The sequence below is a fragment of the Empidonax traillii genome, unplaced genomic scaffold, assembly GCF_003031625.1.
Source record: "Empidonax traillii isolate 1590-97213 ecotype Southwest subspecies unplaced genomic scaffold, ASM303162v1 scaffold671:size839176, whole genome shotgun sequence".
Taxonomy (NCBI): Eukaryota; Metazoa; Chordata; class Aves; order Passeriformes; family Tyrannidae; genus Empidonax; species Empidonax traillii.
Window position 1 is genome coordinate 424,461 of NW_020955864.1, and position 12,002 is coordinate 436,462.

Sequence of the window (12,002 nt, forward strand, 5' to 3'; positions counted from 1 at the left end):
GGGGTCCCTTTATTTTACTAAAATGGAGGTGACTGGTCACATTCCCAAGCTCATCTCTTAGGAATTTGCTAATTTAGTGTACTTTTGCTCAAAAATGTCTTATGGGCATTCCTGATTTTTAACCCTGGATATACTTCAGAAAAACAATATTTTCTACTGTCTTAATAATATACTTGATGAAAAACTGGCCAAATTTGTGACTATTTTTAGTCCAAATTGATACCTCTCAACATAAATTCTACACTATGTTCAGACAGCTATTTTGTTTTTTGAGATTTACTTTTCCAATTTAGCATTAATATCAGCAGTGATCCAACAAATCCTTACAGCTTAAATTGAGTCTACATTTCACAGAACAGGTAGTAACATTTCTTGTCAATGCAAGATTACAGTTGATTTTATGTCATAGTTGCAAAAATGATGCAGAAGACAGAGTATTGACTTGCTTGCCAGTTGTCCCAGCACACAACACTTCAGTGTGCTAGATATAAGAAGGCTCAGGCACTAGATCTGGTTCAACAGCTCAACAAGCTAACACTCATCATCTGAGGTCTGCTTACTATCCCCATGCCTGCTTTGGACATGGCCAAGTGGTGAGGTAATGCTTCTGATGTTAAAAACCTCAAATAAAGATGAGTAAGCTAAATCACATTGTCTTGCAACAGGGTTGGGCTAGTGCATGCAAACAATCAGCTACCAACTCCTAAATCTGGTGCTTGCCAGGTGACATTTACTTGCTTGTATGTACAGTTCCTAATTTTTCCTGGCTCTTTTCCACTCTCCTGTATAAAAATGTCATATATCCCTTTGAATCCCTATTGGACTAAAGACCAGGAGAAACATCACAAATTGCCCTCTAGGCTCTCTCTCTGAAGTCCCCATGGAAAAGAGAAAATAAAAAATCATGATGTTGCTTAAACTTACAACATTTCTTGGAAATATTCCTTGGGGGGGAAAAAACAAACAAACAAAACAAAAAAAAAGAACAAGATGTATCTTTGATGCAAAATAACTTCTGACACTATGTAAACTTTCATAGTAGCCATTATCAGTTTTTTCAGGCAAGAAAGCATACATTTTTATTAACTGTGTGAGCAGTCAGCTCAGCCTATAGAACAGCAATCGTAACAATCCAATGTAACATTATTTAATTGTAGTGTAGTAAAAGTCATCAGAGTGCACTGTGGAGTGAAAAATCTGATAGAAATGTCAGATTTGCAGTGGCCTGAAACATAGCTAGTTTTAAACCACAGAGTGCACGGGGTTATAACACCTGGAGACTATGAACAAAGTTATCTTAAATCTACCTCCCAGCTTTTGGGCACTGGTTTGTTTGCTGCTCCGGTAAACATGCTATTCGAATTGAAACCTATTAGAAAGATATCATTAAAACTATCCCCATCCCACTCTCAGCCTAAGGCAGCAGACGGTTTTGAGTGCAGTGCTGTCCCATCCAGAGCCACGGAGATAAAAGGAAGCTCCCATGAAAATGCCCATTATGACCACCAGGTGCATCTCCAGACTTCATACCCTGCAGCAGTGCAGTGCTGCTCATGCAGCACCAATCCACCCAGCCCTTACTCCCTGTTCCCCCTTCTGTTTTGTCCTCCTGTGCTTTCTGAGGTCTTTGGGCTCACAAAAGCACTTCACAACTTCAGAGCAGGTGTGAGGGAAATCCACATCCTGAAGCTGCTTCTGAAACTTTTTTTATCCCCCCAGCTCCCCTAGAAGTGGCATGCGAGAGGCTTTGATGGGAGTCAGGAAAGCATTGCAGGCTCTTGGACTGGCTCCCAACACCCAAATTACACTGAGTGAGGATTCCTCCATGATGCAAAAGATTTCAGCTGCCATTTCAGGCACTCTCCGGAGTGGAACAATATTCTGGCTTTGGGTTTTAATTTATAAATATATAAGTATTCCCACAATAAACAAGAAAAGTACCTGAGCCAGCTAACAGAGTTTTTCTTACATCTCTGAATTATGTCCTTCTGGGAGGGGATGGTTGATGCTGGTTGACCCTGTTTACTTAAACATCACTGCAGAGATGACTCCACTTTCAGGGTATCTGTTTCCAAACCAGCTTTGGTACACCTCCCCTCTTCTGCAAGCCAGGCAAACCTCACTTTCTAGTTCCCTTCTCATCCTTCATATTTCCCAGGCACAATTTACTCACAAAGAAATCAGAAATATTCAGCATTCCTCAGTACTACAAACAAAGCCCAAAAAAATTTCAATCCAAAAAGTGCAAATTTTTTTATTCAAAATAAGAAATAAATGCAGTTCATTTAAAAAAAAAAAAAAAAAAAAAAAAAAAAAAAAAAAAAAAAAAAAAAAAAAAAAAAAAAGGTAAAAATCAGCAGAACAGGTAATTCCTAAAATTAACAGTCTTTTTAAAATGTATACTCATAAAATACTCCCTGAACAGAAAGTTTCCATTTTCCCAACTGAAAACTTCAGGAAGGAATAAGGATCTTGTTACAATTGCAGGCTGAGCTGTGCAGAACTATTGTTATTATTTCAATTTAACTTTGCTAAAAACTATCTGCAAATGGTTAGCTAGGACATCAGGCATCTTAAAATTTGCTTTCTGTCTTCTTCTCAGGGACCTAAAGATTGAAAATTTTCTTCTTGATGAGAACAACAACATCAAAATCATTGGTAGGTGCACACTATCAGTGAAGCTTGTTTTCTGCTTTTGTGTGTGTGTGTGTCGTTCTGTGACAGCTTGGCTACTATTCAAACAGCATGTTTTTTGAGTGAGCTTGTGATTATTCAAAAGACATATTTGAGCTTTTAGAATAAATACAAGTTATGAAGTATAGCTTAACAGCTTGTTTATCTGAGCATTAACTGAAACATATTTTTAAGAGAACAAGGAAAACAATTTTGCCTATTGTTTTCCCTTGTGTATTTCTGGAGAATCAAGAAACAATTACAGCTTTTATGTGTAGAAAGCTGTTCCTAGCAGAAGTGATTTGTAGACAAAGAAATAAATCTTCTGGGTTGAAATGCAGGTATGAACACATTAGTTTCTGTTGAGTCATTACTTCAGCTACAGACCTCATCATTTGGTATGTGTTAAAAAAAGAAAAAAACCCACTTTTTTTTGGTCACCAACAGAAATCTTGCTAGAGTTGTGAAGTAAACATTGATAAAAATAAGAGAATTTGCACCAAGCAGTTAACACAGTTCAGAGAAACAACTAATTTTATTCTATGGAAACACCACAGAAAAATCTCCACAAGGGATGTTAACTCTTAGAGAAGCCACATGTTTAACCCAGTGTTTCCTAAACTTTTAAAAGCTTAGCACCTCTGACAAAAAAGGGCACCAACTCTTCACCCCTGTTTTATAGCCAGCCAGTCCCTTACAATCACACCTTTCTCTTCCCTCCCCCTTGCACACATGCACATATACAGAGAAAAAGGCTTAAATTAGCACATTTTGCCCCTCATTTACCGCGAGCTAAAGCACACCCAGCTGAGCTGAATGCCGTGGCTCATTAAGCCTTGCTAATGCGACTGTGTAGCTGTGTACTAGCATGTAGTCAGCAGAGGTAAACTGAAACAGTTAAACCAAAATCAACCAAACCGGATCAGTGGCTCTGTAACTTCACTGTAATTCCTCTGCTAATTCACGGCACATTTATTCAAACCAAAATTGGCAACTACAGCTAAGGCATCAATAGATGTTACAGCTTAGCTGCTGGTTTTGTCTTTCTCCTGTCTTCAGATAATTGGTAAAGTGACAGTAATTTGAGAAGAGACTAAAACTTCTTTGCCTTTGGTTTTGTGACTGTCAGATTTTGGGCTGAGCAATGCTGCAAGGTTCGATGGTCTCTCCCAGGAGCTGTTACGTACTCAGTGTGGAAGCCCAGCTTATGCTGCGCCAGAACTGCTTGCTCATAGGAAATACGGTCCAAAGGTGGATGTCTGGTCCATGTAAGTAGATCTAAAAATGCACTTATCGAAACACTCTCAGCACTGAGTTGTTTAGGCAAGACTGATATAAATGGGTTCGTGGCTCTCAGCTTTGGGGCATCAACGGCAAAACAAAGATACATCAGAAAAAAAAACACTTGAGCATCTTGAAATGTGCCTCCATTTTAAAACACTGGCAAAAAAAACGAATTACCAATACACATGGTATTCTGGAGGAATTCTGTGTCAAGAGAAGTCAGCAGAAGGTCAGATGTCTGCATATAGGAACTTGTACTAAAAAGCCAGAGAAAGAACTTGTATGTACCAAGCCCCTCCGAGGAACCCTACCACCCCCCTGTCCTTCTGGCACAAAGTTTCAGCTGGTAGCAGAGTAATTTCTGACAAAATCAGAAACCTTGAAAGTCCTGGGCTGACAAGGGGGCATTTTCTGTCTAAGGCATATTTTGCCAAAAGAAGAAATCTATAGGGAAAATTTGAGTCTCAGGGACACACAAACCTAGGATGTGGCTATAGTAGGGCTATGAGACCTTCATCCATACCTTGGCTAGGCCCTTTGTACCAAATTGTGATAAAAAGGTAGAATTATTTCCTTGGTAGATGATATAAACCTGAATGGAATTCATTTACTTTTTTTATTAAATCTGCAGAATATGTCTCCTATAACAAGCAAGAATACAGAAAGTGCCATAAGAAGAGTAAGTTTTCACATAAACTATCATCTCAGACCTTTCAAATGCATTTGCAGTTTGCAGCTCTAGCAGCCAAGTTATGGGGGGTTTTACATTTTTTTTCTAGATGGAGGTGGCAAAATTATAGTATATTAGGTTGATTTTTGTATCCTCTGATCTTTATGGGCCAACTCTCCATGTCCATGCGATCATTTGTCCAAAGGCAGTTCATATTTACCGATATGTGTGTGTGTGTGTGTATATATATATATATATATATGTATATATGCCAGAGTATCAACTTCTTCTCAGCTGTTTTGATAGTAACTGCATGCCCAGGTCTGAGTGTTCCACCTAGGATACATTGTTAAGCCCATTTCTAGCAAGTAGGATACAGGGCATAGAAGCTGAGCATGTGTAATATAAACTAAACCAAATTTGTGCCTAGAGCATTAAGGATAAAAAAATCAGTGGCTGATAAAATGCACCTTCATCCAGATTCCTCCCACCTATTTGCAATTATAACATAATTCCACCATTCTGTGATTCTGTTCAGCACACAATGCTGTGTTTCATTTAAACCACTTCATTCAGGACATGTGCCAAAAGGAAAGGAATGCCTGGATGTACAGAGCTGCTCTGCACTGGAATGTCACACTTGCCTGTCCAGCTGCAAGAATACAGTCTCCTTGAGGAGTTCTCAGCAGTTTTTAACAAACTGGGTGTTCACAAAGGACAAAGTGTTTTAGTTTGCTCTGCAGGGTTGCTGATAACTGCATGTAGGCATCTGATTCAGGTGCCTAAAACAGAAGCTTAGTTTTCCTGTATGTTCAGAAGAGAAAAAGGATTTATATACATATGGATATATGACATACATTATTCCTCTCAAGACCTGCTTCTGACAGACATACCATATATTAGGGTTTTGATTTAACCATGATTCTTATACCTCAGCTTCTTCTAAATTTACTGGATGTGAATGGTACACAAAGGATGAAGGGATACATGCTATCAAATTACTTCTGTATAAGTCTGGTTTTCAAGAGTGCTACTCTGAATGTATTTAGGCATAACACAGATTAATCAGGTCTAGAGGATGCTGCCAGCACTTGAATAGGATAATACTGATTTCACATTTCAGATATCTGAATAAGGGCAAAGCAGTAACCCTAGAACTGTCTACTGAGCTCACTCTGTTAATAAACAGCATATAACAGTTTGAGGGCTATATAAAACTTATGTATGGCCCTTGGTGTGTAACGCAGACAGATTCTGCACCTCAGGCATAAAATACATTTACAATTTAAATAAGACATGTTCACATTATCATAGTGGGAAAGGGAATTTTGATGGACTAACAGATTAATTAGAAAGATAAGTTACTTCAGTTGTCATAAAATAAGTAGAGGATTACAGATTGACTGGACTCTAGAATCAAAATATTTCAGTGCAGTACAGAAATACTGACTTTATGCAGCAGGACTGACAAGGAGTAATTTCAATAGGAACCAAAAAGGCATAGTTTTTCAACTGTTTGAAAACATTAATAGAAGACTGTAGTTGAGCGCACCCCAGATTTGTCTTACAGATAACACCATCATCATCTCCACTAATGTGCCAACCAAGTCAATTAAATTAGAATTACCTGAATTCCTACAATGACTATCTCTGCTGAGTTCTGTAGAGAAGTGGTAAAGGCTGGTTGAAAGGAACGCTGAGCAACCTGGATTAGTGAAAGGTGTCCCTGCCCACAGCAGAGGGGTTGGAACTAGGTAATCTTGAAGGTCCCTTCCAAACCAGGCCATTCTATGATTCATTCTATGATGAAGAACAGTGCTGTTGTGGCGGTGTGGTTCAGCTGGAGAAAGGAAGTACCATGGAGAGTGTTCAAGGAAACCTCCCTCTTTGCAAACTCAGGACAGCTAAGCAAGTTTTCCAAATGTTGGTACTTCTCCAAACTGAATGGCAAACCTTCACAAAGTTTGCTGATTGCTGCTAGCAGACTGTTAATCTTTCGCAAGAGTTAAAACTTTAAGTCTTTAGCCAACAGCAAGCTGTTACCACACGAATGCCTTCTAGGCATAAGTCACACCTAATTTAGCAATCTGAGCAAAGCAAGAAGAACTGAATTACTATTTGGAACAAGATCTATTGCATCAGTCCCAGTTCTGTGTTGTCACTCAGCCTCCAAACCAAAATGCTTTATTCTGATGGGCTGGGTACATTACACTGTCACTCCAATTAGCTTATTTTTAAAATAAACAGCAGGTTTCCACTTTCAACACTGCAGGCTTTCCAGTCACTCACTGTACGCTCTATTTTATATGTAGTTCCCACAACATTCTTTTCTAGATAAAATGGCATTTACACAAAGAAAAAAGGCGTAAGATGTGTATTCAGTACAAATTGCTGCTTAGAGGTAATTTGTAACCTCATTCTTGATGCTGAAGGCAAATCTCTGAAAACTGACTCATAACTGTGTGGGATTTTTTAATAAATATTTTTTAGCATTGTATGGAGCTCTGATGTTTGTCTTTTTCTTTGACAGAGGAGTAAGCATGTTTGCTATGCTAACTGGCACATTACCCTTCACTGTGGAACCTTTTAATATCAAGCAACTACATCAAAAGATGTTAATTGGAGAAATCAGCCCTATTCCGTCAGATATCTCCCCTGGTAAAGCACTTTAATTTTTATAAAGAATACCGATGTAAAAAAGTTCTAACCCCTACAATAAGAAATAAGTTATCAAAACTTTAAATATTTTTTTCCTGAAGACCTTATCTTTTGGCTACTGACAGAGCCCATGAGACTGAGATTATTAGAGAAATGGGAGGGCTATTTTTGTGAAGAGTCTGTTCATATTTTTCATGAGAAAGAACTGAAATACAACATTTCCCAATGAATTTTACTGACCATCTCTAATGAGGTACAGTCAATGGAGTCTTTTAGGACAACTGGGACAGTTCTCAAAAGTTTTAGCCTGAATTGCAAACCATGGCTCTAAACCCTAGAAGTCATGTTGGTGTGTATGCACTCTCAGTCAGCAGTCCAAAATCTATTTCCTCAAAGTTCAAAATTCCGTTGCTTACAGTGATTCTTATACACCTCTGGCTCTAATCCTTATTTTCTCTCCACCTGGGCTAGCATGTCCTCTGTCAACCATCACAAGCTTAGGCACCTTCTCACAGCTGTTATCGTACAGCTTCACTGACCAAGTCAGAAAGGAGAGCAGAATGAGGCCTGTTTAGCACAGCTATCTACCAGCAAGAGTTCAGATCTCCCCAGCATTTTGAACAGCATTTTGCTACATTAGGCAAGAATGAGCCTAGGAACCAAGATTAGCTTCAGTGGCTCAGCCTGCAGCCAAGCACTGGGGAGCAGCGGACAGTTCCAGACTAAGCTAGCTGGATCTAGTCTGGAGTACAATATTTAGATAATGTGATGATTCAATTTCTTTCTCTTCCCTAGAAAATGGTATGAGGATATCTACCATAGCTGTCAAGAATGTTTGTACATTAGTCTCTCGTTTCTCTTTCTCAGGAGATCAGTTGCCGGATAGCAGCTTCATTCTTGTACAATCCCTCCATAGCTGCAACTATTATATTTCTAATTTTTCTTATTTATGTTATTGTTATAGCTTCTACTAATAAATGCATTATCTCTGATTTTCTACAAAGCCTGCACAGTTGGTGGAAGATTTTGGATAACTCCATTGTTCTCTTGCCCACTGGGAATTTAGTGAGAGAGCAGTAGTAAATTAGCTTTGCCTACTTTAGATCTAAGCTCTTCCGATGGAAATTACAAGTGAAAGGAGCAGTATGTTCCAAGTTTAATGCTCACTTGCCGTTTTGTTCATTTCAAAACATCCCCAGGGAATATAGAAGAATTCAGTAAAGTTTTCCCAAGAAGAAAAGAAAGAGAGGGACTTTATGCAGTGTTGGAGCTGAGTGATTGACATATGGGAATGTTTGAGCTTTCTCTGTCCCAACTCCAAGAAGCCAAAGCACAGCACATGAGCTGAGCACAGGGGTCTATCTCCTTCCCTCGTTATGGAGACTTTTATCAACGCAATTGACATCTTTGTGTGAGGAAAAGAACTCCTGGGTTAAATAACTTCAGCTGGCACTGAAATGCCCCTTCCTAAAACCTTCATCATGAGTGAGCACAATACTGAAATTGCTGTATATGCCATAGGCTGCATTCACTGGGGTGAATCAAGAAAATTAGGAAGTGAGGTCCAGTACTCTATCTACAGCAGCATCCATAGGTCCCTAGCATGCATCCTGGTATGGTTTGGCTCCTGCTGCCCACCCTGTTCAGATGACTTTGGGGGGACAGAGTCACTATGTGGGACCATGGCAGACTGAGAGTAAAGCCCCAGAGACTGAATTTTATCTGAAGCTCTTACAATGTGGAAAAGCAGGGCAAGTGTTACATTTCTGAAACAGAAAAAATATGCACTTCTCCAATAATAAACTATTACTAGTAAACAAACCATTGCATCATAATATTGCACAGGAGCTGTACACTTCATGCAGTCCTTACTTGAGCCTGACCCTGCTAAGAGGCCTGGAGTCAAAGAAGCAATAAAAGACAAATGGTTGAATGAAGGTTTCACCAGAAAAATACTGAATACTGCTCCCTACGAGAACAAGTAACCATTTTTGATATTTATCTTCTACCTTGGGATTTCAGGATTGGAGATTTGAGAGGAAAGTGTGTTTAAGATTTGTTTGTTTGTTTTAGGAGATTTTTGTTATCTACTATGGGCTGTTCCAAAATGACAGAATTTTGTTTCAGAAAACATCACATCAACTTTTCTAGCCATGGATAAATTTTGTGTAAGAGGAAACATTCTTACAGAACTGCTTATATCCATTGTCACAGTAATTTTTTTTCTCAACATGCCTCACAGCTACCACTAATTTCTAGACAGTGTGCTTCTGATCTTTTCCTACAAAACTAGGTCTCACATGCCCACCTGAGGGAACAACATTTTTATACTACGCTGAAGTTCCTGTTATTCTAATAATTTTTATTCTCATCCATCTTTGTAACTGGCTTTACGTAGTTTACAATTTTTCTTAGTAAGGCACTTTATGGTTTTACGGTTTTAAGATTTGGAGTCTCAGAATCCAAGACTGACATATTTCTACATTGCCTTTATTAGACTTCACAACTTAAAGAAGCCTGTGAGTAAAACAATTATCATTGTAACAAAACATCTTTTATTTCACAATCTGATTTATGTAAAACTTAAAATCCCACTGTACTTTCTTCAGTTCTTTTTTTTATCCTTCAAGATTTTCTTGTCTTTAGCACTCTTCATGTCTTCTTATGTACATGCACACATACTATTTCTCTCTGTTAATCCATTTCGAGCTACTGTACTGAGAACTGAAATACACACACTTCATTAAAATGAGAAAACTTTTCAGGCTTAATCCTGGTGGGTATCCTTTCAGAGTAATCAATTAAATCAACAATAGAACATTTAATGATGCAGTAACAGAGCCTCAGCCCAGAAGTGAAATTAGCATAGCCAGACAAGAGGATCATTGCACAACTGTGCACCATAATTTGCCTGTGCAATCAACTTAGCTTACTCCAGATACATCACAAGAAGTGTGTTGTCCACTTACTGTAAATACTGACATTGTACCTGGATGCATCCTTTGTATTTAAATACTTTTTTCTAATTTTTCAGACTTTGCCCCAGTGACCTGAACTCTGTTGTTTTAAACTACATGATTAAATTTATGGAATTCGGTCTTTCAGAAGTTATCAACATTTTAATAAATAACAGACCCTCTCCTGCCATGGCTTCTTATTGCTTATTCCTGAAGAAACTGCTCAGGTATCAGAAAGACCACGAAAAGGCCCAGGTAAGATATAACGGTCATGACAGGCATAAAGTCCTCCCTTGATTTTTATGAGGAACAATAGCCACATAGCACATGTGGAAAGGGTAGTTGTCCATGGAATGGGGAAAAAGTCATCAAAAATAGTTGTGAAATTGCAGATTTGAGTGCAGTCTCATGAAAACTACACTCTGGCATTCTTAGAAGTGATTAATTTATGAGAATTTTTTTTATTACCAGAGATAAATGTATACTTTTTTAAGACTAATGAATTTAAAAAATGAGCTGCTGGTTATAACAGGATTGAGAATTATTTTGCCTTACATATAAGATTATTTCTCCATTGGGAAAAGGATCATTAGCATCTCAGTGACCTTGCCATCCCTTCCCTTTCTAACTGGTCTGTGAGGACCTAATCCAAAGTCTGGGGAGTGGGAAACTGTTCAAACTGTAAAATCTTTTCCCAGCATCTTTTCTTTTTTTTTTTTTGTATTTTTACCACTGTATGTTATACTCACATCCCAGCTCCAACTCACTCAGGAACATGGAATGAGATCAGAGATGAAAAAAATTTTAAAAATAAGTTAAAAAAAATTTGGTAATCACTGGTAAGGCCACAATTAGTCAAAAAGGCTGTAAGCTTTTCTTTTACAACCATCTCCACTAAGGAGTTCACAGCTCAGCCATAAAAATTTTGCTTCAGGCAGAAACTGGGCAGACAGGAAGCCAAATTCCAGCTTCTAACACAGAAGTGCAATGGCAAAAGCTTCAGCAACAAAACAACACACATCAGAGATTAGCCTCCCATTCAAAGCCTTTGCCCTGGAGAAGCTGTATTTTGAGAAGGTCCAGTTGACTCCTCTAGAAATTATTCAGATGAGCTTGAGCAGATCCAGATCTCAATCGCAGCACACAGCCCCGAGGTCGCAACAGTCTGTGCAGTGTCTGCAGACAGAACCATAATTCAAAAATATGAGTTGGGGAGTGTGTGTGCATGGTTAGGGAGAGGAGGCTTTTCTTCACATATGTGAATTTTTTCATGTTACAATTTTAAGTAGGATCTGCTAAATCATAAGTGACTCAAAAAGACCCATATTGTGAAGGCTATTGACTAGCTTTCTTATACCTCTGGATATCAAGCTGATTTACAGCCAGCAGAGATCTAGCCTTCCAGGCAAGTGGCAGTGTTTCATGTCCTGTGTGACCTCTTTCAGCATCCTAACCGGCTGGAAGAGGGAAGTGATCTTGCAGATAAAGTTGCAAGCTGATTAGGAGTCTGTGTTACTTCTTGCCACTCCTGGCATCCAAAATACCCTCTTAAGGCAGAGTCAAGCTGAATTCAAGCAGAGGCACTAAAAATAGCTCTGATTGTAAGATATTAATTATTATAATTATTGATTATTGTTGTGAAGTCCTAGTAAATATATTTTCCAGGTGGGGTGCAAAAGAGGGGAAGTTTAACAAAGGAATGACAGACATTTTCTTCCTCTGTGTTGACATTTTCCAGTCAAAGGTTTAAATCCAAACCA

The 12,002-nt window shown here is 38.6% G+C and overlaps 1 protein-coding gene across 1 annotated transcript in view; it reads left to right on the forward strand.

Moving 5' to 3' along the window:
- Positions 1 to 12,002, forward strand: part of LOC114065510 (hormonally up-regulated neu tumor-associated kinase-like) — a 122,646-nt gene that overhangs the window by 51,472 nt on the left and 59,172 nt on the right. Inside the window, exons 5-9 of the mRNA XM_027899488.1 lie at positions 2,603 to 2,658; positions 3,803 to 3,941; positions 7,158 to 7,285; positions 9,131 to 9,266; positions 10,320 to 10,497. Coding sequence (XP_027755289.1) covers positions 2,603 to 2,658; positions 3,803 to 3,941; positions 7,158 to 7,285; positions 9,131 to 9,266; positions 10,320 to 10,497 — 637 coding nt within the window. The remainder of the gene's footprint in view (positions 1 to 2,602; positions 2,659 to 3,802; positions 3,942 to 7,157; positions 7,286 to 9,130; positions 9,267 to 10,319; positions 10,498 to 12,002) is intronic.